The 25,755-nt window shown below is 45.9% G+C and overlaps 1 protein-coding gene across 1 annotated transcript in view; it reads right to left on the bottom strand.

Annotated features, from left to right (window-relative positions):
- The window catches only part of LOC148034405 (uncharacterized), a 54,301-nt gene extending 28,836 nt beyond the window's left edge, over window positions 1-25,465 (bottom strand). Inside the window, exon 1 of the mRNA XM_087680662.1 lies at window positions 25,309-25,465. Coding sequence (XP_087536788.1) covers window positions 25,309-25,465 — 157 coding nt within the window. The remainder of the gene's footprint in view (window positions 1-25,308) is intronic.
- Between the last annotated feature and the right edge of the window lie 290 nt (window positions 25,466-25,755).

Raw genomic sequence — 25,755 nt, 5'->3', positions numbered from 1 at the left:
GGCAACAATCGGTATTTTGGCCTGGCTCTTTGAGCCTTGGTTTGCCGCTAATCCTGCGAGCAGTGTCGTCGCTAGTGCTGTCGCACTCTGCTCTACTGCTATATTATCGAGCAACCGTTTCATGAGAAGCTCGCTCAACGTCAAGTCTCCCTCTAGTGCTCTCTCATGGCCCTCGTTCGGTTTCGGCCAGCCAAGTTCAGCACTCGCTACACCTCATGCAGCTCCATGCTTTGCCTTTGGCTCTTAGCCTGCTGATCCCTATTGTATTCGGCTATGCCCTGCAATGCTTTGCGGGCTAGCCTTCTCTCCTCTTCTAGATCTGCAATGATTGTGTCTGCTGTGCTGCCGCAGTGTTCGTATCGGGCGTGCACGTCGTAACTGCTCACTAGCTGCTAAATAGCATCTGGGAATACGTTCAAATCGAGCTCCTCATTAGACCGATGGTCTGAGCTCTCTTCCGTCATGGTCAAGTTCTCGCGCTCCACTACGCTGTCGATCAGGTTGAATAGACTTGACAGATCCTTGTCGTTGGCGCTCCTTGCTTGGTCCTATTCTGCGCTTTGATGGTTTGTCTATGTCTTGGTTCCTCTCCTGTTGGTGGGTTCCTTGAGTGGTTTATCTGAGTGAGTTCCTTTGGTTATTGAATACAAACCTCAATTCATGGTCACTCGGTGCATGTGTCATTTCTCGTGCACTTGTGCCCAATCAGGCTTTCAACTTTCTTAAGTGTACTTCAAGTGCGGAAATTCAATGTGAGTGCAATAAGCAATTCCTCAGTGTCTTACACACTCTCGCTTGTTTCGGACCTGATAGGCTTGTAGATCCAGTTAGGGTTTAGGGTTTTCTCGTATGTCGCCTTGTTCGTTTTTGGTCAATCAGGTTTTACAGCTCAGCGGTTCGCGTCTAAGTCCTTGGGTCTCGCAACTGCCCACTTCTAGCTGCCAAGCGGCTGCGCACTACAATTTCTCTTATTACATGTACCAGAATCAAGTTCTGAGCGCCCAAAGGTCAACTAGTCCAAATTGCAGGGTCTGAGTAGGTCACTCGGACGGGCCGAGGTACAGAGCCGAGGACCAAATTTCGGGGTTAGACTCGGATGGTTTTGATTCGGACGGGCCGAGTGGAGAATTTGGATAAGGTGACTCAGACGGGCCGAATGGCACTTGGGCCGAAGGCCGAATTTGAGGCTCGGTCTTTCGGACGGGCCGAGGTCAAATGTGCCATGTGGCAAAAAGTTTTGACTCAGACGGCTGAATGGGTTCACTCAGACGGTTTGCCTCAAACGGTTTGCCTTGGACAAGGGCCGACTAGGATTTGGCCGAGTGGGCCGAGTGACAAGGGCCGAGGGCCGATTTTGGGACTCGGCCTAGGAAAGGCCACTCGGACGGGCCGAATGCGGCACACGTAGCCCGCGCAGACATGATTTTGATCGATTCACCAGATGTAGGTTAGCACCATGGCCATGCACTTCCAGATCCTATCTAGGGGAGTAGAGGGAGAGATTCATATACCTGAGCGGACCTGTAAGTGCGTCAGTGATGCGATCGAATCAATGCGGGTTGGAGCTCTCTCTCTCTCTCTCTCTCTCTCTCTCTCTCTCTCTCTCTCACTCACTCACTAAAATGGCACAAATGAGCTCTCCTTTGGCCTCCTGACTCCTATACCCCTTCCCAAGTGTGGCGTTGATGCCCCCAATCACTCACTTGGCCATCTTAGGCATCATTAGCGAGCATTTTACCCATTTTGCATGATTTTTGCCATGTTTTGCCCTGTTTTGAAACAGTAAACCCTATGCTTCTCCGGTTCGATTTCCTAATTCTAACCGACGCTAAATGCAACAAAAATTGAAGGCAAAAAACTAAAATAGATTCTCCATGCTTTCCAATCATCAAACAACAAAAATATCCCAAAATACTTACTTGTTTTGAAGATCAAAACACCCAAACTTCCTACCTATCTCAAGCTCCGTTTCGGGAATGAATCCCCTACTTCGATGCTCGATATGAGGCGCGCAAGTGCTCAAGCTTGAATCCGTTGGTCCTGGCAACGGAACCAAAATGTGGGAGCTTTCACTCAACCGCCAAGACCCACGGACCACTTATTGTTTCAAGCATTCCAAGCGAGCTCTAATGGCTATCTCTCACCTAGCTGACGTGCCATCAATCCTATGAGTGTAGTGAGCTTACCTTGATGCTTGATTGAGTACCCTCCTCTCTCTTGCACTCTGGTAGCTCCACAATTCTTGATGCTAGCTCAAGCATCCTCGATCCTCCTCCATCTCCAAGCTCCATCCTCCATAGCTATGCATGCAAGAGAAGAGAAGAGAAGAGAAGAAGAGAAGAGGAGATGGTGAAGAGCTTCACCCTCTTGATCCCTCACTCCCACACACTCATTCCCTCACACTCTCACACTCCCTCTCTCAAGAGCACACACAAGCAAGAAGGAGAGAAGAAGAGAGGAAGAAGAAGACTCCTTTTGCCACACACCAAAAAGAATGAGTTTCCATTCACTTTTTGAACTTTATATACAAACCCTAAAATCCCATGGGCGGTCATCCCCTTTTTTCCTTTTTTACAAGGCCGGCCGTAGCCTAGGCCCTTTTTCCCGTTTCCCACCATTCTAATTTATCCTATTCCCAACTAATGCGTACAATTTGCACAGGAGTGAGCCTGGCGCTCTTTTACAAGGATTCGGGAGCGCTTCCACATTTAATGGTGCGCCTTTTACTCTTTTGTTGTTTCGCGACACTGAGACTTTCTGAGGGTCATGCCCAAACCTTTAATTTTTCAAGGTCTGGTTACCGGTCAAGGCGCCTTTTTCTGCTTTTATCATGTGCCTTTTTTGCTATTTCCTTTTTTTTCCATTTTCCCCCTCCTTTGTGCTGCGGTAAACAGGGTAAACATTACCCCCCCTCCTAGCCAAGTGCTAGTCCCATGGCACTATGGTGGGAAGTAGTGGCTAGTTGGGTCTGCTGCTAGGCGGAACTCGTAGAGAGGTGATGGAGTTTAATGACGATGACCATGAGAGATTCTGGCATGCTTTGGGCTTCACAAAGATGCTCGGCATTTCTCACACAATTGTGGCTTCCATTCTATGATGGTTGATTGGGGTTCCAGTTGGCTGGTGGAAAATATGTAGTCGGTCGTCCCTTGAGCATTAGAAACACTTGATCAATCAGCAATCCCTTAGGAGGATGGTATTGGAGGGATTTATCCTGGAGAAGCCCCCCCCCCCTCGAACTCTGCCTTGACAAAGATATGCTTTGTCTTCGCATCAAAGATCTGTGTCTTTGATTTGAAGATCTTTGTCTTTGAGTTGAAGGTCTTCAGTGCTGCGTTGAAGATCTTCACCCTTGCATTGAAAATCTTCAGGCTTGTGGAATCAATAAGCGATCCGTAGATCTTGAGGCATTAGGCATGCATCTTTGGAAGATGAGGTTCCAATATCTATGCCAATGGCAGATCTAGTACTGAGTACTCCTTTTGCTTGATTTGGTTCAATCATGGTAGCCATCAGTAGGCAGATGTTGGCGACATGAACTACGTTGGTCCGTCCACTCCAATGCAAAAAAGCTCCTGAAACAGCAGCAATGGTGTCATGCCCGGCACATGGAAAGAGTTTTGATCATCAAAGGATGCCGCAGGTGATCTTCTTCAGCTGAGTAGCCAGTTCTTGAAACTCAAACATAACCTGCAAGAAAAGTTGTGCACTCCCTAAGGGGTGTGTCTGCCTCTCCGTGTAGTGTGTGGTGCCCGTGGCAGTGGAATTGGGAGATGGGTCGAAACCTTGGGCAAGCCCTTGGTAATGTCCCACACTTGAGGACCAAGTTCATGTGTCGTTGGAGGTGCGGTGCAAGTCTTAGGGTGACAAGTCTGAAAGTCCTGCCCTTGATGTGCCCTAAGTGTGAAGTGGGGAAGGGGCTAGGGAGAACCCTAGGTGCAGTGACTGTGGTGCACAACAAGGCGAAGGAAATTTTCAAGCGGGTCATGTGAAGTCCTCTCTCTCTTGTCTTTGTTTAGTAGTAGATTCATCCCTTGGCTTTGCTATTCTTTGTTGTTGTCTCTTCTTTCCAGTTCAATCTCTCTCTCTTTTTTTTTTGTAAATATATTGTGGAATGACAGCCAGGCCTAATTGTCTTCATCCGAATGAGGGGAAGGGGGTCTAATAGATTTGCTAAAAAACTGGCGACTTTGCATGTAATCTTTCAGATTCATGCGGACATGAAGAGAAGTGGTGGAGAGGAAAGGGTAATTGCACCTAGTGAATTGGCTGTCATTCATATCTTCCAGGAGGGCTAGGCAAAAAGAGGGGAGGAGGCTAGCCCTCATCATAAGACGAGCCATGGTGCAGTTGTCAATGGCGTTAGGGTCAAAGAAGAGGGGAGGTAGGCCGCGCTCTTGTGGAGTCAGGTCCTACTTAAGGAGTAACCTAAGTAACCTAAGATAATTACAGGTTGTTACAAAGGCGGGGTCAAGGCATGAGGAGAAATCCGCAAGAAAGCGTGTCATAGAATCATCTAGGCTTTTGGCAGTAAAGAGAAGGGCGTGCTCGAAGGATACTACAGTGGAGTTATAAATAATAGGGAAGTCGTACCGCCCGTGGAGGGTGGCATCAAAATCCACCCCTACCCTTCGAGGGTATGCCATGTAGGTAGGGTTGTTTCACTCGAATGGTAGGGTGTTGCAAAACGCCATCCAGGCGAGCATGCTGATGTCGCATACTCGCCTCCTCCACAGGGGTTGGCTTTTGTAGCCTTGTACAATGTGTGGGACTTCAAAAACTTTGTTCTGCCAGTAATCAGCCGCTTCTGTGCCCCAAGAGGTCGGAAGTTTTTTCTCGCTCTTCTAGCCATCTTTGCCCCAACCGGCCACCTACCGCGATTACCTCGTCCATCACCTTGAGCGGCAAGACCCTCCGGAGACTGTTGGGTAGGAGGAAACTAAAGGTGAATGGATCCTTTCCTTGTTCCTGTATCTCCCACAACACTAGTTCTGCGTGGAATCCCGCGGGGAGATCATCAAGGCATGGTGGGAGAGGTGCAGATGACAGCATGGCTGATTTGGCTCTCAGCTGTTTCCTGGCTTCCTCTACTAGCTTTCTATGTCTTTCCCTAGAGGCAGCTTTTCTTTCCACAGATGGGTCCTCTTGTGGTGGCTCTTGAGACTGCGGCGAGGGGGATTGTGGAACTACATGTCAATTTCAAGTTCTGCTTCCTCCCCCTGCCGTTCTCCCTGTGCTGCTGCTTCTTTAAATCCGAGGGCGTTGATTTTCTTTCTTTGCCTACGGCTTTTTTTTCCAATTAAGGATGCATCCAAGTTACGAGGCCCTAGCAATGATATATCGGCCTACTTCTGCGTGTGGGTCATAACATGCAATGGGATGGGTGTGGCTCCCCATCGAGTGTTTTGACATTAAACAGCCCCAATAGAATTGATGGTGCAATTGCCAAACTAGAGGATGGTTTTCATCTTGGACAATCAGCAAAGAGGTGGGTGATTCCACACTCAATGTATCTGAGATAAGTCTTATCTCGATTGGCTTGCTCCCTCTCACAGCAGCATGAAGAGATATATCTTAGGTGACCACAAGTCCAATAAGAAATTGGCTCTTGGGTCTACCCTTCTAAGCCTTTGTCTCTTTATCTTCTTAATGCCATCAATGGCACTCGTCGATAGTCCATGAGAATTGGATTACCGTCTTTTTCATACAAGATGTAAGGGTTTACATAAGGCTCCTCATCATTCAGCTCCTCCACGTAGTAGACTAGAGCGTCGCTCTCAGTAGATGGGTTATAAAAGGTATAGGCGGCCTAGATATGCCTATGGGGTTGATCTCCATCCTAGGAATGGCTAGTTTCACATCATTTGGTGCTGGAAGAGCCAATGGGGCTCCTCTCTCAAAGAAATTTGGATGCCTATTCCCTAGGTAAGGCTAGTTGTAAGACTGTGAATATGGGAGTCTCCTCGGCAATCTCTGCAGTGCATTGCATTGTGGCTAAACCTACTACAATTGGCACAAGGTATGGACCTAGGGTCTTGACACTCAAGTGGAAGGTGGTTTTTGCCACAATACATGCATTGGACATGTGGGCATGTGGTCTTCCCATCATCTCTTGTAGTCTGGCTAGCTCCATTTTCATCTCTGCTAGCTCTTGGCTTGGGTTAGCACCCTTCCCTTTGTCTTGGTTGCTTGGTCCTGATCATTTGCTAGATGTTGTTTTCCTTTTTGAGGTTCTAGAGTTGGCTTCATCTTCATTCAAGCTCCTGGAGCTTCTCTCCTTGAGTTTGTCATCCACTGGTATGGCCTCTTCAAAGACTCTGGCTAGTGTGTCTCTCTACAAGCTTGAGTTGCCTGCCAAGGCCTTGTAGAGTTCCTCATTGCATATTCCATTGATAAACATGGTGGACACTGCTCTATCAATGGGTCGTTTGTTAGTTGGGATTCTCTTATAGAGACTTTGCACATGAGTAACATACTCCTTGATGTCATCTTTGTCCCTTTGCTTGACATTCATCAACCACACTATAAGATTATCTGAGTGCCTAGCCTTTGAGAATCTCTTAATGAAGAGACTCTTGAGGCTATTGAAATTGTTGCGCTCTGTAGCATCTAAGCTTGTGTACCATGTCCTACCCTTATTGCCCAAGCATAGGCCAAAAGCCTGTGATCAGTGAGCCATTAGCCTTGAAAACCTGCTCAAACTACTCTATGAAACTATACAGGTTTTTGCTCGGCTAGTATTTATCTAGCTATTTTGCAACTGTGGGGATTTTTTATTGCGTCTTAGAGCCGCGGGTAACTCCTACTCCTGCAAGCAATGATGTTGCTACTGCTATTGTGATTGTTCTACCGATGTGTTGCCTATTAGTTGCTTTTTTCCACTCTACATTTGGTCCTGTTTGATTTCTATTTGTTAGGGCTAGCACACACTGGATTTCTCACATTTTTGTGCCATGCCGCAATCTACCTCTAAGCTCTTTTCCACTCTACGTTTGGTCCTGTTTGATTTCTATTTGTTAGGGCTAGCACACACTAGACTTCTCACATTTTTGTGCCATGCCACAATCTCCTAGTCTACTATATTTGGTTGTATACCACAATCCTTTACAAAGCTTTTTGGGCTAGCTTTCTTTCCTCCTCGAGGTTTGCTATGATGTTTTCTTATAGTCTACCATGGTGGTCCTGCCTGGTTTGCGCATCATATTTATTCACCATCTGTTGGATTTTGACTGGGAAATCCCCCAAGTCGAGCTCTTCATTTTCATGGTTTGTACTAGTTTCTGCTATATCTGCGGTCTCTTGCTCCACCAAGTTGTCAATGAGGTTGATCAAGTCAGGTAGTGTTGCACTCCCAATGCTATTGATCCTTCTATGTATCTATCTTTCCATGTTGCATCTCTCTCTTGGTCCTACCAATTAGGGTTCTTGATCACCCATCTAGGTTTGAGGATCATCTTCTATTGGTGGGTTCATTCTGTTTGTTAAGTTTGAGTGTGTTCCTTCTTATTTACAGACAATCCTCAATTTACGTTCACTCAATTTGTGTGTGGTACTCTTTTCCATGCACTATGCAAAATCAGGCTTTCAATTTTCTCGAGTGCACTTCAAGTGTTGAAAACAATGTGAATGTGAACAAGGGATGATAAATGCAACTTTTGCACTCTGATCTATTTTCTTTGTTGAATAGGGCTTTAGGCTCAGTCACTAGCCACTCTCACTGGTCTCTAGGGTCTGTGCTATATTATTCAACTCGATTAAGGTCAATTGGAGCCTACATGTTAGTTTATAGCTTTAAGAGGGGCTAAAATTTGACGTGACTATCAGTGGTTGCATCTAGCCATCTGGCTACAATTTCTAAGGTCAATTGTGCCTGTAAGGCTTTCGAAGACTTCCCCTATTGCAGGAGGTATTCTGCTTCATCGAGGATGCACTAAATTTGTCAAGTTTTTCTTGTCAAATTTTTTATATGATTCTGCAGTGTCCAATTTTGATGTGTTCGATCCCCAAAACCGAACGTCTTATTTTCAACCTTTCGATTTTCATGTGTCTAATTCAGGCTTGTTCGATTTTGGTGTCGCCGATTGCGATGTGTCTGATTTGGACTAGTTTGATTCTTATGGTCCAATTTCCAATCCATCCGATTTTTGTGATCTGAGTGTTCAATTCTAAGAGTGGTCCAATTGTAAGTGATCCGAGTGTGTGATTCTAAGAGTGGTCCAATTGTAAGCGGTCCGAGTGGCAAATGGCTAAGCATCAAAATCCGATTTTGGAAGTGTTCGATTGTAGGCCATTCAATCGTCCAAATCGGACAAGGTGAATGTCTCATCAGACATGCAAAAGGTGGTCTGATTGTCCAATCCTAGTTGGTTTGATTTTTGAAATTGGACGGATAGCATCCAATCAAATAGGCCAAGGTAGTCCAAGCATCCAATTCCCCAAAATCAGACGTTTGAGTGTTAGGTTTTAGGAATACACGTCTAGTTTTTGTCAAGAATCGCGTGGTGGGGGGACTTGCTCAAGATGCTGCGCCAAACACACACAGAATACACAAGGAGAAGCTCACTCAAGAGACAAGAAGAGAGATGGAGGCCAAAACGTTTTCTTGCTGGTTTCTTCTTCTTCTTCCACACTCTTTACAATGTACACAAAGTATAGATAAGATACAACATAAAGGAAAGTAGCCTACTAAGTCAAACAATGCATAACTGACTACACTAGTCGGCTGGCGCTATAACTATGCCAGCTATAAATAGGTGTAACAACCTGAATATAATAAGTAATGAGTCAATGGCCATGTGAGAGTCATAATGACCACTGACGTGCTAAGTGTAGATGTGTGGACCCATCTAACCAGGCGGTCCATCATCAATGTCCGCATGTGTTGAGCTTGTCATCTCAACACTCCCCCTCAAGCTCAACTGCATCTCTGCAACTCCAAGTAAGCTTTGAAACTTTTGAAGCTTCTCTCTACCCAATGCCTTCGTGAAGATGTCAACTATCTGATCCTGTGTGCTGACATACACCAAGTCAATCTCACCTGCTAGTACCTTCTCTCTCACAAAGTGGTAGTGTACCTCAATATGTTTTGTCCTTCCATGGAACACAGGGTTCCTAGCCAATTGTATATTGCTCATGTTGTCACAATAAATGACAACTGGACCTTCCACCCGCACATCCAAATCAGCCATTAACTTTTGTATCCATACTACCTCACATGCTGCAACAACAGCACCTCTATACTCAGCCTCTGTACTCGACAAAGCAACTGTAGATTGCTTTTTGCTGCTCCAAGCAACTGCTGCACTACCAAGAGAGAACATGTATCCACTGGTAGATCTTCTATCAGACATACTACTAGCCCAATCTGCATCTGTATATCCAAACACCTGTACATCTATACCTGCCTCATAGAAAATTCCATAATGTAATGTGGACTTCACATATCTCAATATGCGTCTGACTGCATCCAAATGTGGCTTTCTAGGTACTTGCATAAACTGACTCACAACACCAATAGCGTAGCTCAAGTCTGGCCTTGTAATGGTCATGTAGATCAAACTCCCCACTATCCTCCTGAACATAGTAGGGTCTTCTATCTCATCCCCAACATCAGCACTCAACTTTACATTCCGCTCCAACGGGAATGAAAGTTGTTTGCATGTTGTCATACCATACTTGGACAATATATCCAAGCCATACTGTCTTTGGGACAGCCATATACCATCATCACATCTGATCACCTCAATGCCAAGGAAGTACCTTAGCTCACCTAAATACTTCATCTCAAACTCCTTCAAAAAAAATCCTTGACTTCAGCAATCCCACTATCACTATCACCTGTAATAATCAAGTCATCCACATAGATGACTATGATGACCAAACCTGCATCTCCCTTTCTCACATAAAGTGAGTGATCAGCATCAGAAACATAAAAGCCAATATTGACAAGATACTCTCTGATCTTGTCAAACCATGCTCTAGGTGCTTGCTTTAGGCCATAGAGCGTCTTCTTCAACCTGCACACATACGTGGGATGCTTTAAATCTTCATAACCTACTGGCTGATCCATATGCACTTCTTCTTGCAAATTACCATGCAAGAAGGCATTCTTCACATCCATTTTCTGAAACCTCTAACCTTTGGCCATTGCCAAAGCAATCACACATCTGACAGTTGCCATCCTAGCAAGTGGACTGAAGGTTTCTTCATAATCTATGCCTATGTCTGGGCATAGCCTTTTGCAACCAACCTAGCTTTGTACCTACTAATAGAACTATCTGCATTGTTCTTAATCTTATAAACCCACTTACATCTAATAGCTTTCTTTCCCTTCGGCAATGATACTAGATCCCAAGTCTTATTGGTCTCTAATGCATCCATCTCCTCATCCATTGTTGCATCCCAATGAGTATGACCAACAGCATCCTCAAAACAAGTGGCCTCAACATCCTCAAATAGTTTCACCATATAAGCATAATGGTGAGCTGTGGGAGTTCTGTTCATAATATAAACAGCAGTATGAACAGCCTCAGACCAAAAATGCTTAGGCATATTCTTTTCAGCCATCAAGGCGCATGCAACTTCTGCAATATGCATGTTTTTCCTTTCTACAACCCCATTTTGCTGTGGGGTATACCTGCATATGAACTGTCTCTTTATCCCATGAGACCTCAGAAAAACACTAAACTCATTCGAGAGGTACTCTCCCCCTCCATCTGACCTCAAGCACTTTACTTTCAAGCCTGTTTCTCTTTCAACTGTAGCCTTGAAAGTTCTAAAGTGCTCAAACGCTTCACTCTTTTCCTTCATAAAATATACCCACAGCTTTCTAGAACAATCATCAATGAATGTGACAAAGTATGAACTGCCTCCAAGAGACACATTTTGTATAGGCCCCCAAATATTTGTATGCACAACATCAAGGATATTTCTGCTTACATCTCTATCATGTGAAAAGGGTTGTCTTGCATGCTTACCAAACTGACATGCTTCACATACCTTATGAAATTCTGCATCTCTAAATGTAGGCAAACCTGTAACCAACCCTTTGGACTGCATTAATTTCAGCCTTTGTACATTTGCATGTCCAATGCATTTGTGCCAAATTTCAATATCTGCAACAACACCTTTTCCTTTAGCATACATAGCAGCATTCATAGTAGAAATTCCAGCATCCAGAGTAAACATACGTCCAACTCTACTTCCCTTTGCAAGCAACATGCACTTGTCATTGAATTCTTCTACAAAGCAGCCCTTTGCATTAAATCTGACTTGCAGCCTTTGCTCTACTACCATTTGACCGACTGACACCAAGTTTTTTCTAATAGATGGCACATGTAATACATCTGAAAGACTCTTTGTCTTACCATCATGCAAGGACAAGGGAACTTTTCCAATGTGTAAAATTGGGTGGCATGAATCATCACCCGTCTGCACATAACCTGCATTTTGCAAATCCTGCATCTCTCCAAACCATTCTGCATGGCTGGTCATATGATTGGATGCACCTGAATCAACATACCAAACATCATCATGTGTTCTCTTTCCTGTAACAGCATTCAGCATATGCTGCATAACAAACAGACGTTCATTTTTGTCTTCATTCTGTCGTGAAGACGATGCATAGTTTCCTTGCTGCAACTTACCACTTCGAATATCATCTTTCTTAGCATAACATTGGGCTGCAATATGACCTGTTTTGCCACAGTAGTGACACACAATACCAGAGTTGTTAGAACCTCTATTTTGCCATCCACCCCTTCCTCTAAAGCTCCCCTTGCCTCTAAAGTTACCAGGACCTCCTGAAACCTGCATATCGTCAAATTGCTGATTCCGTCTATTTTGCTGGTTGTCACTACCACGTCCTATACTACGGCCTCTTGATGAGAACCTGCCATGTCCCCTTCCTATACTGAGTAGAAAGCTTGGACCTGTTCACCACTTCTTTCAGATGTCTCACTCTGCATGTTGATCTCTTCAGTGTGATCATAAGGGAGACCGACTCATCGAAATCTGGAAATGGCTTTCTGACATATATGGAAGTTACAAAAGACTTCCAAGCATTTTCATTGTTAAGTCCACCTAGGGTAGACGTCACCAAATCATCATCATCGGGCATTGCATCAATCGCTGCCAATGCATCTGCAATGCTCCTTACCTTCAGTGCATACTCATTGATAGATATCTTCCCTTTCTTCAATGTATTCAACTCTTGCTTGAGTTGAATCTTTCGTGCCTTTGTATTTACGGAAAACATACTTTCAAGTGTGGTCCAAGCTGCATATGAATTCTCTGCATTTCTAATATGTCCCAGCATATTATTGTCAATTACTACAGACAGCCAATACATTACCTTCTTGTCTTTTGCATTCCATTCCTTCCGTGCCTTTTTCTCTTCTGCAGTTGGAGGATCACTCACCTCTGGCTCCTTTTCTTCACGTGAAACAAACTCGTAGAGGCCTTTTCCAATAAGGAAGTTCATGACACGAAACTTCCATGAAGGGTAGTTGTTCTTGTCAAGCTTCTCAATGATGGGGCTTCCACTGTTCTTTGCCATTATCACAAAACTAACACCAAATAGCAAGCAAATCTTCTGCAACCCTCGACCTGTAGTGCACAGCAATACACCAGACAGCCTTTTTCACTGTCTGCTCAACAATACATGTAATCTGCAACCTATTTGCAGATAAACCTTATGTTTGCTTCCTGCAAACACCTCAAGAATTACAAATTTGCAATCTGTAACCTGCGCGCCCACTTTTGGTCAAAATAGCCGAAATCACAGTGTACCCTGAAACTGTTGTTCGCAACCTTGCGGCTCTAAAATGGGGCCTGAAACAGCCTCAGATGCCCAAAATAACTGCGGGATAAGCCCTGAAGGGCTTTTGTGCAAAATACACAGCGCTCTTCACGCACACCAAATTTCACTGCAATCTGAGATTTTTTCTCTGCCCTGCTTTCGGTGCCTCCACAGGCACTATCCAAGAGAAAGAGTGGGAGGATGGGAGAGCTTCTTACCCGTGGTTTGCTTGCTCGAACCTTGCTTCTTCTCCTTCACTTTAACCTTCAAAATCATCCTCTCTCAGTGGCGCGGCTCTGATACCATGTCAAGAATCGCATGGTGGGGGAACTTGCTCAAGATGTTGTGCCAAACACACACAGAATGCACAAGGAGAAGCTCACTCAAGAGACAAGAAGAGAGATGGAGGCCAAAACGTTTTCTTGCTGGTTTCTTCTTCTTCTTCCACACTCTTTATAATGTACACAAAGTATAGATAAGATACAACATAAAGGAAAGTGGCCTACTAAGTCAAACAATGTATAGCCGACTACACTAGTCGGCTGGTGCTATAACTATGCCAGCTGTAAATAGGTGTAACAACCTGAATATAATAAGTAATGAGTCAGTGGCTGTTGAGTGTTGAAATGACCTATTTTTTGGCTGATTTTGTTGTTTTTGAGAGCTGAATGGTTGATTTTATGAGATGATTGATTGGTTTGGAAGTGGTTTGAGAGTGTTTTGGATTATATTGATTATGTTTTGGAAGTTCATGATGATTTTCAGTGGAGATATGAGGTTCTGTGATGTTCTAATAGGTCCTGATTGGTTCTGTATACCTTCTATATAGCTTTTGTTTTGTTCTGATTGTCTTCTGTATGAAGCATGAATTGATGATTGATGAAGATTCAGATCTTGTGAAAGCTTATTGAATAGTTTTTGAGAGTTTGGAATGGTTTGAGTATGAGTTATGAGGTTTTGATGACCTTCTGTAGATCTTCTGTAGAGCTTCTGTCTCTGTTCTGTCTCTGTTCTGGTATTGTACTGTGACTGTTCTGTAGACCTTCTGTATGCTTCTGTATGTGTTCTGTAGAATGTATGTATAGCTTGGGAAAGTTTTCTAGCCTTGGAAAGAGGTGAATACAAGTGCAAAAGAGCTAAAAGAAGTGAAAGAAGTAGCTGCTGAAGACTCAAGTAAAGACTGAAGTGAAGTGACAGTGGTGAGCTATGAAAGGACACTGTAGTGGCTCTGGTGCCTCTTCATATCAGACATACCTCTTGGGAGGGGTATTCACGGCCTAAGAAGGATTATTGTGAGTGATTATGAGATATTGTAGTGAGGATATGATGTATTATTGATGGAGAGAGAGAGAGAGAGAGAGAGAGAGAGTTAGAGATAACCAATTCTACTAAAACAGAGTGATTGTATATGAGAGATTGAGAGAGAAGACTATGAAGATATTGAAGATGAATACTATGTGATGTATTTCCATTCAGAGATGGTGTATTCCTTTGTTTTCTTTGTTCTATTGATAGATTTTGTGAAGATATTGAAGAATATGGTTGATTTTATCAAATCCGTGGGAGATCTACATGATGCTGCATGAAGATTTGTTGTGCCTGGTGTTCTTTTCTTCATTGTGATCATATAAACCCTAATAAAAAATCTTGTTGATGTTACAAGATAGATTTTCTTGCAATAGAATTTCCTTTTCCTTGGTGTTCCTCTTGGGGCTCCATGTTTTTGGTGCGCAGCCGGGGAAACTTGCCATCAACAAGCACGAGAAGAGGCTGAAAATGAAGGAAATGGCATTGCCAAGAAGAGAAGAATTCAATGGATGTTTGTAAAGTTCCTTCTTCCACTGAAGAGTTAGAATTTCTCATAATCAAAGCCACTTTCCACAAGAAGTTCATCCCACAATGGCGGAAACACATCACCATTATGATGCATGCTCTATGTAGTGGACAGTTTCCTCTTCCTGTTGAAGCAGCAGAAACTTGCATCTTGGTGGCAAACTGTTTGGGAACAAACTGAAGAGCAGAAACAGAGAGAATGACCATCCATGGAAGATTTGGCATTCATTGAGAAGTTTCCAGACATCATCAAATGGGAGATTGTGAAGAAGCTTCAAGAGTCTTGGTCTGTAGAGGTTCACAAAGACAAGAAGGAAAAGAGTTGGAATTTGTTCGTGGATGCTCAACAGCAAGATACATGGGATGCTTGGTGCACTGATAATCTTCTGTTTGTTCAATTGGCAACCCACTGAAAGTTGGTAGACAGACTGTTTTTCACAACATACACTATTGAAACCATCAGAAGCTGGCATTACTATGATGATGGCACCACCACAATGCTTAGACGTATGCATTTTGACACCTTCAGAACCGAATACCTTCCTCTGTGCAGTGGCATGAAAGCAGAATTCAAAGACGTTGAAAAGGAAGAAGTAGAAGAAATGTTGGAAAGAGAGTCCTCCAGAGACTAAAACCTTTTGTTATCCCTCTGTGGAGCACTAATAACATAGTGGAGCCAATCCCCTGATGAATGACGCAATAAAGAGGCAAGCGTTAGAACGAGTCCAGAAGTACGTGAGAAGAGAGAAAGCAAAAATCAAAGCTGAGAATGAGCTCGCAGTAGAAGCCACCTTTGACGCCCTTGCGGAACTCTTTACAGAAGTCCCAATGGCACATCAAGCCCTTCCTCCTCCTGCTCTGCAGGAGGTCCACTTCCAAGCCAGATCCGTCCTGGAAATCTTCATGTAGTAGAGTTTATGGTAGCATGTGTGGCTAACAATGCCAGAACCCCTGAGCATTGGTTAGCAATATTCCCCGCCACTTTCAAGGGCGCGGCGTTTCAGTGGTATGAGAGACAAGTAGCAAGAACTTTTGGCACATGGGACGACCTGAAGTTGGCCTTCCTCACTAAATTCAGGCGTGAAGGTTTTGAAGAGCGGATACGAGAGGAATTTATGAACCTAAGTCAGTCCTCTGGAGAAAGAGTAGAAGCTTATGTCTCACGAATGGAATCCATCCTGAAGAGATGGACTAACCATAATCTAGATGATGGCATTTAGAAGGGGGTGTTTCTCAGAGGATTACAACCAAAAGTCTGTAAGTTTGTGGAGCTGCAAAGACCAGCCACACTGCAAGCTGCAACAGAAGGTGCAAGATTGTACGATGAAGTGGAAGCTAGATTGGCGATGAATCCAGGAAGAGGAGTCCTACCTCCTCTGATGCCAGGAATGTTGTACCCACCAAATGCAGTCCCAGGGACAGTCCCCTACCCCTACCAACAGATGCCCTCAGTATCACAGTACAGTGCACCAAATCCACAATGGCCACAATCAATGCCTCAAATGATGGTTCAACCACAACAACAATGGTCCCAACCAATTTCCCCAATGCCAAATGAGCAGCAACAGTGGAACCCTACCAACTGGAGCCAACAGCCAACAGTTCAAACAGGAGCTCTGAATCAGAATCAAAACAGAGACCCATCTACGCCAGCCCGACCTGTTTATGCAGTGATTACAGAGACTCCTCAAAACCCTACTGCCAGTACCTCAAGATGAGAAAGCTTGAAGGATTATTTATCCAACTCAGTTGCAAATATCAAAAAGGAGTTGATGGATGTGATTACAGAGCAGCTACAGACGCTGAAAGTGAATACCGCCAGCATATCCAACGTTGCAGGAGCAGGAAGAGATGTGATGCGGTCAAATACTTGGTGTGGTAAGTGTCATCAAGCAGGCCATTTCGCCACTGAATGTACACGAAAACCAACCATTCCCAGAGCCTTCTGCTCCTACTGTTTGCGGAAGAACCATACAGAGGATATTTGCTCTCTGAAGGAGATGCATGATAGGCGAAGGAAGGAAGAAGACGCAAGATTCAACTTGCTAGAATCCAAAATGACAACACAGGATATTGGACCCAAGCCTAGGGAGTTTGGTCCTAATGTCGGACCCAGAAGATTTCCATCACAAAGTTACAGAGGAAGACAGTCTGGCGGTGGTCAGAGATCAGAAGTGAAGTGTTATAGATGCGGAGAAAAGGGACACATTTCACCAAATTGTCCAAATCCCAGAAGGTCAGTGGATTATAAGCCCTTATGTAGTCAATGCAAAGGAGAAGGCCACACTGCAAAAGACTGTCCAAGCCCAGCCCCAGTGAAAAACAGTGCTACTGATAGTCCGGCCAAGGCCCAAGTGCCTACCTCCAATTTAGTGGAATTGGAAGTTGCTGCCATCACACGTGCAAAGAAGAAGGAATCACCTATCTAGAAAGAAAATAATCCTCCTGCCAGAACAGTGAAGTTCAATCTTCCACCAGAAGAACAGAACAGAACAGAGCCTGACAGTGCCGTACAGAGCACCACAGTGCCACAGAGAGTCACAGAGACAGTTCCAGAGACAGGACCAGAGGTCCAGGAAATAGAAGAGGAGGAAGTGCCACAAGTGGCAGAAGAAGTCCCCATGATGCCCCTGTTGGAAGAAACAAGGAAAATGAAAATGGGTGTTGCCCCATTCCCTAACCGGTTAGAGAAGCCAGTGGATCCTATTAAGGAATACGATCTGGTCAGAGATATAGATACCTTTAAACCAAACCTCACATTCCGACAATTATTGATGTTGTCTCCCAGTTGCCGAAAAAGGTTCAAAAGTATACTAACAAGAAGACGTGGCTTAAGGATTGCTCCCTCAACAACAACAAAGTCCAACAAAGCTTCAGAGCCTGTAAAAGAAGTGGACGTGGCTAACGCCTTCCTAGATCCGGCTACCCCAAAGACTGGCGTGTGGATAGAAGGCTGCTTCATTGCAAATGCCCTGATTGATGGTGGTTCATCAGTGAACATTATGACGGATGTGACAATGAAGGATCTAGGCCTACAAGGTATGCAACCCACCCAATGGCTCATCAGACTGGCGGATCAGAGCAGAATCAAGCCTTTGGGAATTCTCCCATATGTGAAGACTACAGTGGCTGGAAAAGGTTATTGGCTAACCTATCTGGTGGTGAAGCCAAACTCTTATGGTACATCCTACCCTCTGTTACTGGGTAGACCATGGATTTTTGAAGCCAGAGCAAGGACGGATTGGTTCAAGGGAACCTTGTCCTTGGGTAGAGGACCTAATAAAGTGGTACTGAAGCTATATGGTGCTCAAAAAGGGCATGGATCCACCTCCTTGGAATTATCTTTTGACTCCCCTAATGAGGCTACAGATGGAATATCAGCAGACGAAGATGCTGTCAAACAGATCCTTCCCAAGAAAACAGTGGCACGTTCCTTAACAGTGGATATTGTAAGCCGACTCCCAAAAGATGCAAAGCCATTGTCAATGGGTGAATACTTCCTACCTGAACGAGGAACGATTTCCGAAATCACTTCTGACAGTGAGATAGAAGCATGGATATACTGCTCTCCCTGCTACATGGCCATAGCAGAGCCAGAGACAGAGGCAGAAGATGAAACAGAGAACTTGTTCTTCTCTTACAGAGCCAGAGCTAGAGACAGAGACAGAGACAGAGACAGAAGATGAAGGAGATGATATGAAAGAAGAAGGTTATGAAAGCGAGATGGAAGAGTCTATCCCACCCGAAGAGGTTACATATGAAGAAGAAGTTTCCAAAGCATCAGAAGCAGACGAGCTCATGCTGTGGGACAGAATGCCAATGGTACCATTTGGTCTGGTAAATGGATCTTCTCATATGCAAAATCTGTATAAGAAATGGTTAAAGAAGAACAAACCGTCTTTCAGCAATGGCTCATGCCGCCCTAACCCATCCTTGCCAAGAAAGGATGATGACGATGCACCGTGCCAACAAGCACCAGTCCCACAAACCCAACATGCATCAGAGGGTTCATGTTATGTGACGTTCCTGGATGTGTCATCAGAAGATGAGTCTTCAAACCAAGAGGTAACTAATCGTGAAACCAAACCCGAAACGGCTCTAATCCCATTCCAACATCTCAAGGAGCAACCTAAGTCTCCACCAAAAGAAGAAGTTGGTTCTAGTGGAACATCAGATGAGGACACCACTCCCTTGAAGGAGTTGGATCTGTATCCAGAAGCTGTCCGCGGGCCCTTCATCCGTGAAGTAGAAGGTGAAAGGTAGTTAACTTTTGTGGATGCAGATGGCACTGAACGCCATTTGAAGGTGGGTAGCAGCCTTCCAGAAGAGGAGTCGTCAACTTTGTACAACTTGTTGAAAGAGAATTTGGACGTGTTTGTGTGGTCCTACAAAGACCTAAAGGGGATTGATCCCACAATATGTCAGCATCATATTGACTTGGAGCTTGATGCCAAGCCAGTACGGCAACGACAAAGGCGAATGAACCCGCATTATTCCACCTTGGTGAAAGCAGAGCTGCTGAAGCTTCTGGAAGCCGAGTTCATCTATCCAGTGGCAAATAGTGAATGGGTTTCACCCATCGTGGTGGTACCCAAGAAGAATGGCAAGCTTCGTATATGTGTGGATTTCCGCAAGTTGAATTCCAAGACAAAGAAGGATCACTTTCCTATCCCTTTCACAGACCAGCTGTTAGACACAGTGGCAGGACATGAGCTTTATTCCCTTCTGGATGGATTCAGCGGATATAACCAAGTGCAGATAGCAAAAGAAGACCAATCCAAAATAACCTTCACCACAGAATGGGGGACCTACGCTTACCGAGTGATGCCATTTGGGCTCTGCAATGCCCCTGCTACTTTCCAGCGAGTCATGATGGCCGCATTCCAAAATCATCTGCACGACTTTATTGAGGTATATTTGGATGACTTCTGTGTCTATAGTTTGATCCGTGAACATTGGGGACATTTGGAACAATACTTTGACTAATGTCGGGAGTATGGGATTTCCCTCAACCCCGACAAATGCATATTTGGGGTCTCTTCTGGAGTTCTGTTGGGCCACATTGTCTCTGCACAAGGGATATCAACAAACCCTGCAAATATCGAAAAGATCGTAGCTCTGACAGCACCCACCAACCTCAAACAGTTGAGGGGATTCCTAGGCCATGTGGGTTACTACAGAAGGTTCATAGCCCATTTTGCAACAAAGGCAACCTCCTTGCACAAGCTTCTGAGGAAAGATGCAGAGTTTATTTGGATAGAAGAATGTGACAAAGCCTTCACCACTCTAAAGCAGTGTCTGATTGAGGCACCCATTCTGCAACCTCCTGATTAGACAAAAGAGTTTCATGTACACACTGATGCATCCATTGAAGCCTTAGGCGCAGTTCTATGCTAGAAGGGCTCCTCGAAGCTAGATCAGCCCATCTATTACGCAAGCCAAAAAGTCACTGATAGGGAACGGAACTATACAGTGACAGAGCTGGAGTGCTTGGCAATGGTGTTTTCCCTAGAGAAGTTCTGCCACTACCTACTATCTACCCACTTTAAATTTTATGTGGATCATGAGGCCCTATCCTTCCTGATGAACAAAGCAGACGTGAAAGGATGAATGACGAGATGGCTCCTTCTATTCCAGGAGTTTGACTTTGAGGTAATTACTAAGCCTCGTCGTTTCCATGTTCTGGCTGATCATCTGTCGCGTATCCCACAAACTGCAAACAAGGAGCAGGATGATCCAGACCTCCCTGATGCTTCCCTATTCCTGGTAGAAACTGTAACCCCCTGGTATGCAGACATTGCCAATCTGCTGGCAACCCAACAGTACCCTCCTGGCATTTCTAGTCGGGAAAGGAAGAAGCTTATGTTAGAATCAGCCCCCTACACCCTGTTAGGCGATGCACTATACAAGAAAGGCAAAGATGAAGTGCTCAGAAGATGTGTTGCAGGAGATGAGATTGTGATTGTTCTGAAGGCTTGCCATGACGAGCCGTGTGGAGGCCACTTTGCAGGAGAAGCCACAGCCAGGAAGGCTCTGCTAGCAGGATACTAGTGGCTGACCCTCCACAAGGATGCGTATGATTACTGTAAAAGATGTGATGCTTATCAGAGAATGGGGAAACCCACGAAGACAAGTGCTATGCCACTGCAACCTATTCTTCCTTTAAAGCCATTTGAGAAGTGGGGCATCAACTTTGTAGGCCCAATCGATCCTCCCACTAGAAGGAAACAGAACAGATACATCCTGGTATGTACGGATTATGTCACAAAGTGGTGTGAAGCTAAAGCCCTAAAGCGGGACGATGGTAACAGTGTGGCCCTGTTCATGTACGAAAATATCATCACCCGTTTTGGCAGTCCCCTAGAGCTAGTAAGTGACAGAGGCACTCATTTCATTAATAAAGTCATGGAAGAGTTGACAGAGCTGTATAAGATCTGCCATCGCAAGTCCCCTCCTTACTGCCCCAGAGCCAACGGCCAAGTCGAAGTCACAAATCGCATCCTCTGCTCGATCTTGACAAGAACGATTGCCACACATCGTCGTGATTGGGATGATCGACTTACAAAGGCCCTCTGGGCGTACAAAACCTTCCATAAAGCAGCAGCAGGACAGACACCCTTCTAGCTGGTGTATGGTACAGAAGTTGTTTTCCCTGTTGAACTGGAATTTCCCTCTTTGAGAGTGGCTATCAAAGAGCGTTTGGGGGACGATGATTCACTGCAACGCCGTCTCCTGCACCTGGAATGTTTGGATGAAACTCGTAGGATGGCTCTAGAATGCATGGAAGCCACGCAAGCTCGACGCAAGGCTTACCATGACAGCTTCATCAAGCATAAGGAGTTCAAAGAAGGTGATTTGGTCCTAGCCTATGATTCATGATTTGGCAAGTTTCTTGGCAAGCTTCAACAGCGGTGGATGGGCCCATATAAGGTACTTGCTGTCAACCCTAATGGCTCTGTCCAAGTGCAGACCGTTGATGCCTCTGATGATCCCTTCCTGATCAATGGATATCGCCTGAAGAAGTACTTCCCTCCTTGGGGATCTTGACAATCACGGTCACCTGATCCTTTCCCCTATTGGCGTGGCACTATTACTCTTCTAATGCTACTTCTGATAGCCGTTCTCCAGCCACTCCTGATGAGGTGGACGCAACCTTCTGTCCCCTCAACCCCATCTTCCAGCCCTAATCTCTTATCCTCTATTTTCCACCAGCGACAGTGGCGAGGTGGGTTTTGACAAGTGGTATTTCTACCATTCCCTTGCTTAATTTGAAGAGAAAAAAAAGAAAAAAAAGAAAAAAATATACATATCGGTCATGGGAGAAAAGGACTTCGGTCCCTGTCATGCCGACTTATTCTTCGAGAAAAGGTGGAAACACCCTCGGGAGTAGGGGAAAAAAAGAAAAAAAAAAGAGAAAAAAAAACATGAAAAAAAGAAAACATGAAAAAAAACTGTTATGGGAGAAAAGGAAGAAATTCCTGTCATAGCAAGCATCGTTCCAAGAAAAGGTGGTAAACACCCTTGGGCGGGAAGCTCGCTGTGGAAAAGGTGGCAACACCCAGCAGTCCAGAAAGTGGATTTATCAATTGATATCACCAGGATCCAATTCCGAAGCTGCCTCCCTTGGTACGTTGTGTCCTGGGTCTCTCTGCAGAGTGTCTAACTGTCCTCTAGCAGACGCTATGTTCCTATCCAACACAACGTTCGATTTGATGGCTACCTCCCTGGGTACGCCTCTTCAACAACTGACGACGTGATCTTCATTGGCAAAAAATTGAGTGACGCGAGCTTTCATCCTAACCGGATGGGGAAGTGAGTATGGGTTGCCCTCTGTATCTATCCACAGAGTGTGAGACAGAGGGTGGGATGAGTGACCAATCTTTTCCCTTCAAATCAAATGAGAGGTGAGAAGTATGAATGAAGTGTTGCACGCACGGGATGGGCCTCTCAATGCACAAAGCAGGATCTATTTCTATGCACTGCACCATAAGGCTCCATGGCCTTTCTTCTCGCACCGTATGCCGGCACAGGGCGGGATGCACAGTTGCACCATCAAATGCGCACAAGGCATACAACCTTTGCACCAATGACCGTGAGGATTACATCAATGGGTTTCAGGAAAGGGCTGCCCTCCTGTATCTATCAACAGAGCGTGAGACAGAGGGTGGGCTGAGTGTGACTGGTGTTTCCTCAATCAATTACCAAGAGGTGAGATTGAGGGACGTTACGACACTTAGAGTCAGGTATGTTTCCATTTTCCTATGCACCCACGGGATAGGTCTCTACCGTCATCACAGGGCACGTCAACCTGTTCTGTACACTGCACTGTAAGGCTCCCTTGCCTTCCTCCTTGCACTTATGCCAGATGGGTTGGACGCACTGATGCACCATCAACTGTGCACCCTTGCATACTCCCTCTGCACCATTCCCCTGTCGCTTTCTAAACCGGGTACGAGATATGGGTTTCAATCATTATTCCTCGAGTGATATTAGTCATGGGGCGAGTGACTGTTCTTTCATTCCATTTGAGTGACTGTGAGTTGAGTGCAACATTCCTCATCATTGACGAATTTCCTGCGATTCCTTCAACCAGCTACCTCCCTGGGTGTTGCTGCGGGGTCCCTGCCATGAAGGATGTGTGCTGTGAAGATGCCTTGGTACCTCCTGCAGCCGACCACGACAGTGGACGTGCCATCGACAATCAACCTTGATCCTCAACGATATGGGCCAAGTTTTTCTAACCCTACACCTTCTGTTTCTCCATGATGTTCATGTTTTAAGTGTGGGGATGTTAGTGGATGGTTTGTTATGTGGTCCTAGGTCCCTGTTGCTCGGTTCACCCTACCCGTTAAGGTTTTAAGTGTGGGGACGCGTCCCTGTGCGTATACATTGCATACCCCTCTGCATATGCCTCAACCTGCTCATGCCTCTATGCCATGCCTTTCTTTTACCCTAATGGGGTCCCTTCCCACCCACTCGTCCATTTTTCACCCACCCTTGGGGCTGTTCCCTTGCAGTTTTCCTTCATTCCCTGATTTTGTTGTCTTGCTAAGTGCACGTACCCTCCGTTCACCGAAGTCCACATCCAACTTTATAGCCTTGTTCCTCCCTTTGAACTGACCATTTTTCCTTTTTACCTACCCCTGTTCCGGTGCACGGCTTTCGAGTTATTAATTTTTGAAGCCTTTTGTATCCATTAGTCGGTTTTCCATGTGAACGCGCTTTGGTTGCTTCGGAACCGTGTTCTGACGTTATAGCCCTGACAACAAATTTCTCCCTGACATTTTTCCTTTTTACTCCGTGTCCTTCCGAAGCATGGTTTTTTCAATATTAATTTTTGCGGTTTTTTAAGACTTTTTCATGCGTCTTTTTGACATTTTTCCATGTGAACCTGCCCTGTTTGCATCGGAATTCCAGTTTGATTTAACAGCCGTGTCCATCGCGCCTTCCCCCACCTTTTTCCTTTTTCCTCCACCCTCTTTTGCCTTCTGTATTTTTTATTATTAATTTTTAAATGTGTTTTCGGGTGTATTTTTGGGGTTTTTTGCATGTGACCCCCTCCTACTTCCATCGGAACTGCGTGTTGACATGACAACCTTGTGCCGCCCTTTCTTGTGGACATTTTTCCTTTTTATTGCATGTCATTCCAACGAGCGGTTCGTCCAATATTAATTTCTGATCCCATTTTCGGGTCTGTTTTTTGGGCTTTTTCCACGTGAACACGTCTTATCTCAGTCGGAACTATGTTTTGATGTGATAGGATTGTTGGTCACATCTTTCTGCACATTTTTCCTTTTTCTTGCACCTCATTCCAATACCCGGATCTTCCGATATTAATTTTTAATTGCATTTTTTGACCCATTTTTGTGTTTTTTGCATGTGAATGCCATGTCTTTCCCCCGGAACTCCCGTTGCATGTTTCCCCTGTCTTCCCCCTACCGTCCTGCCCACTTTTTGTTTTTACGACATTTCGTTTTGATGACCGGATTGGGAGTTATTAATTTTTCTTTCTTTTTCTGTGTTTTCGCGCGACTCGTCCCGCGCGTGAACGCGCCTGTTTTCAATTTCACGCGTCTCCACGCACCCCGGTCGCGTCCGCGTGCCCCGTCCCGACATTCCGGCGCTATTTCGATCCCATCATGGTAAATTTTTTTTACCCCGCCCCGCGCACGCGCGCGGGACGGGGGTACGCCTTTCTTTTATGGCCCCCGTCTATTCCCCTATGCCCATTCCCTCCCATGGGCCCCCACCCACATCCCTGGGCACCCTTTCCCCCACCCTCCCCGGGCACCCTTTCAATCCTACCCACCCCCCATGCCCATTCCCCTCTGCCCACCCCCATCCCATGGGCCCTCCCGCCCATTCCCCTCCCACACCCTTCCCTATCCCCCCACTCCCAGCCTTCTCTCTCCCCGACCCCTTCCCCCCCCAACTACCTCCCTCCCTCTCTCCATCCCTTCTCCATGTGTGCTTCTCCCCCCCTCCATCTTCTTCACCCTTCCTTCTCCCTCCTCTTCCTCCCCTCCTCCTCCTCTGCTCCTCTCCTCCCCTCCCTCCTCCACGCTTCTGACGCCCCCCTCCATCTTCATCCTCCTCTCCTCCTTCTCTCCCTCCCCTCCTCCTCCTCTCCTTCCCCTCCTTCCCCTCCCTCTTCTCCTTGTCTGACGGCGCCCTGCCCCACGCTGCCGACGCCGCCACTGTGGCCTCCTCCCCGCCGCCGGACGCCGCCCCGTCGCCCTCTGCAGCCGCCGGCGCCCTGGCCGCCGTGAAGTCCTCCCCGCCGACTGTCCTGCTCCCTGTGGCCCCGCTTGCCCGCTGCTGACACCGCCTCATGCCGCGTTGCCGCCCTGTTCGACGTGGTCATGCCAGCCGCCGACCGCCAGTCCTCTCCGCCACCTCTGGTGCCTGTCGTGGCCTCCTCCACGTGCCCCCACAGTCACACACCCCCACCCAAGCCCCCAGTCCCACCATCAAACCCACCACCCCCACCCAAGCCCCCAGTCCCACCATCAAACCCCCTACCCCCACACAGGCCCCCCTTCCCCCCCACAGGTACGCCAGCAGAACCTCACCCCCTCCATAAGTATTGTTCACACCCCCAGCAGACCCGTAGAACTGCAGAC

Source organism: Lygodium microphyllum, chromosome 6 (assembly GCF_053477565.2).
Source record: "Lygodium microphyllum isolate KBCC chromosome 6, Lygodium_microphyllum_v1.1.10, whole genome shotgun sequence".
Taxonomy (NCBI): Eukaryota; Viridiplantae; Streptophyta; class Polypodiopsida; order Schizaeales; family Lygodiaceae; genus Lygodium; species Lygodium microphyllum.
This window is presented reverse-complemented; position numbering and strand designations above follow the sequence as displayed.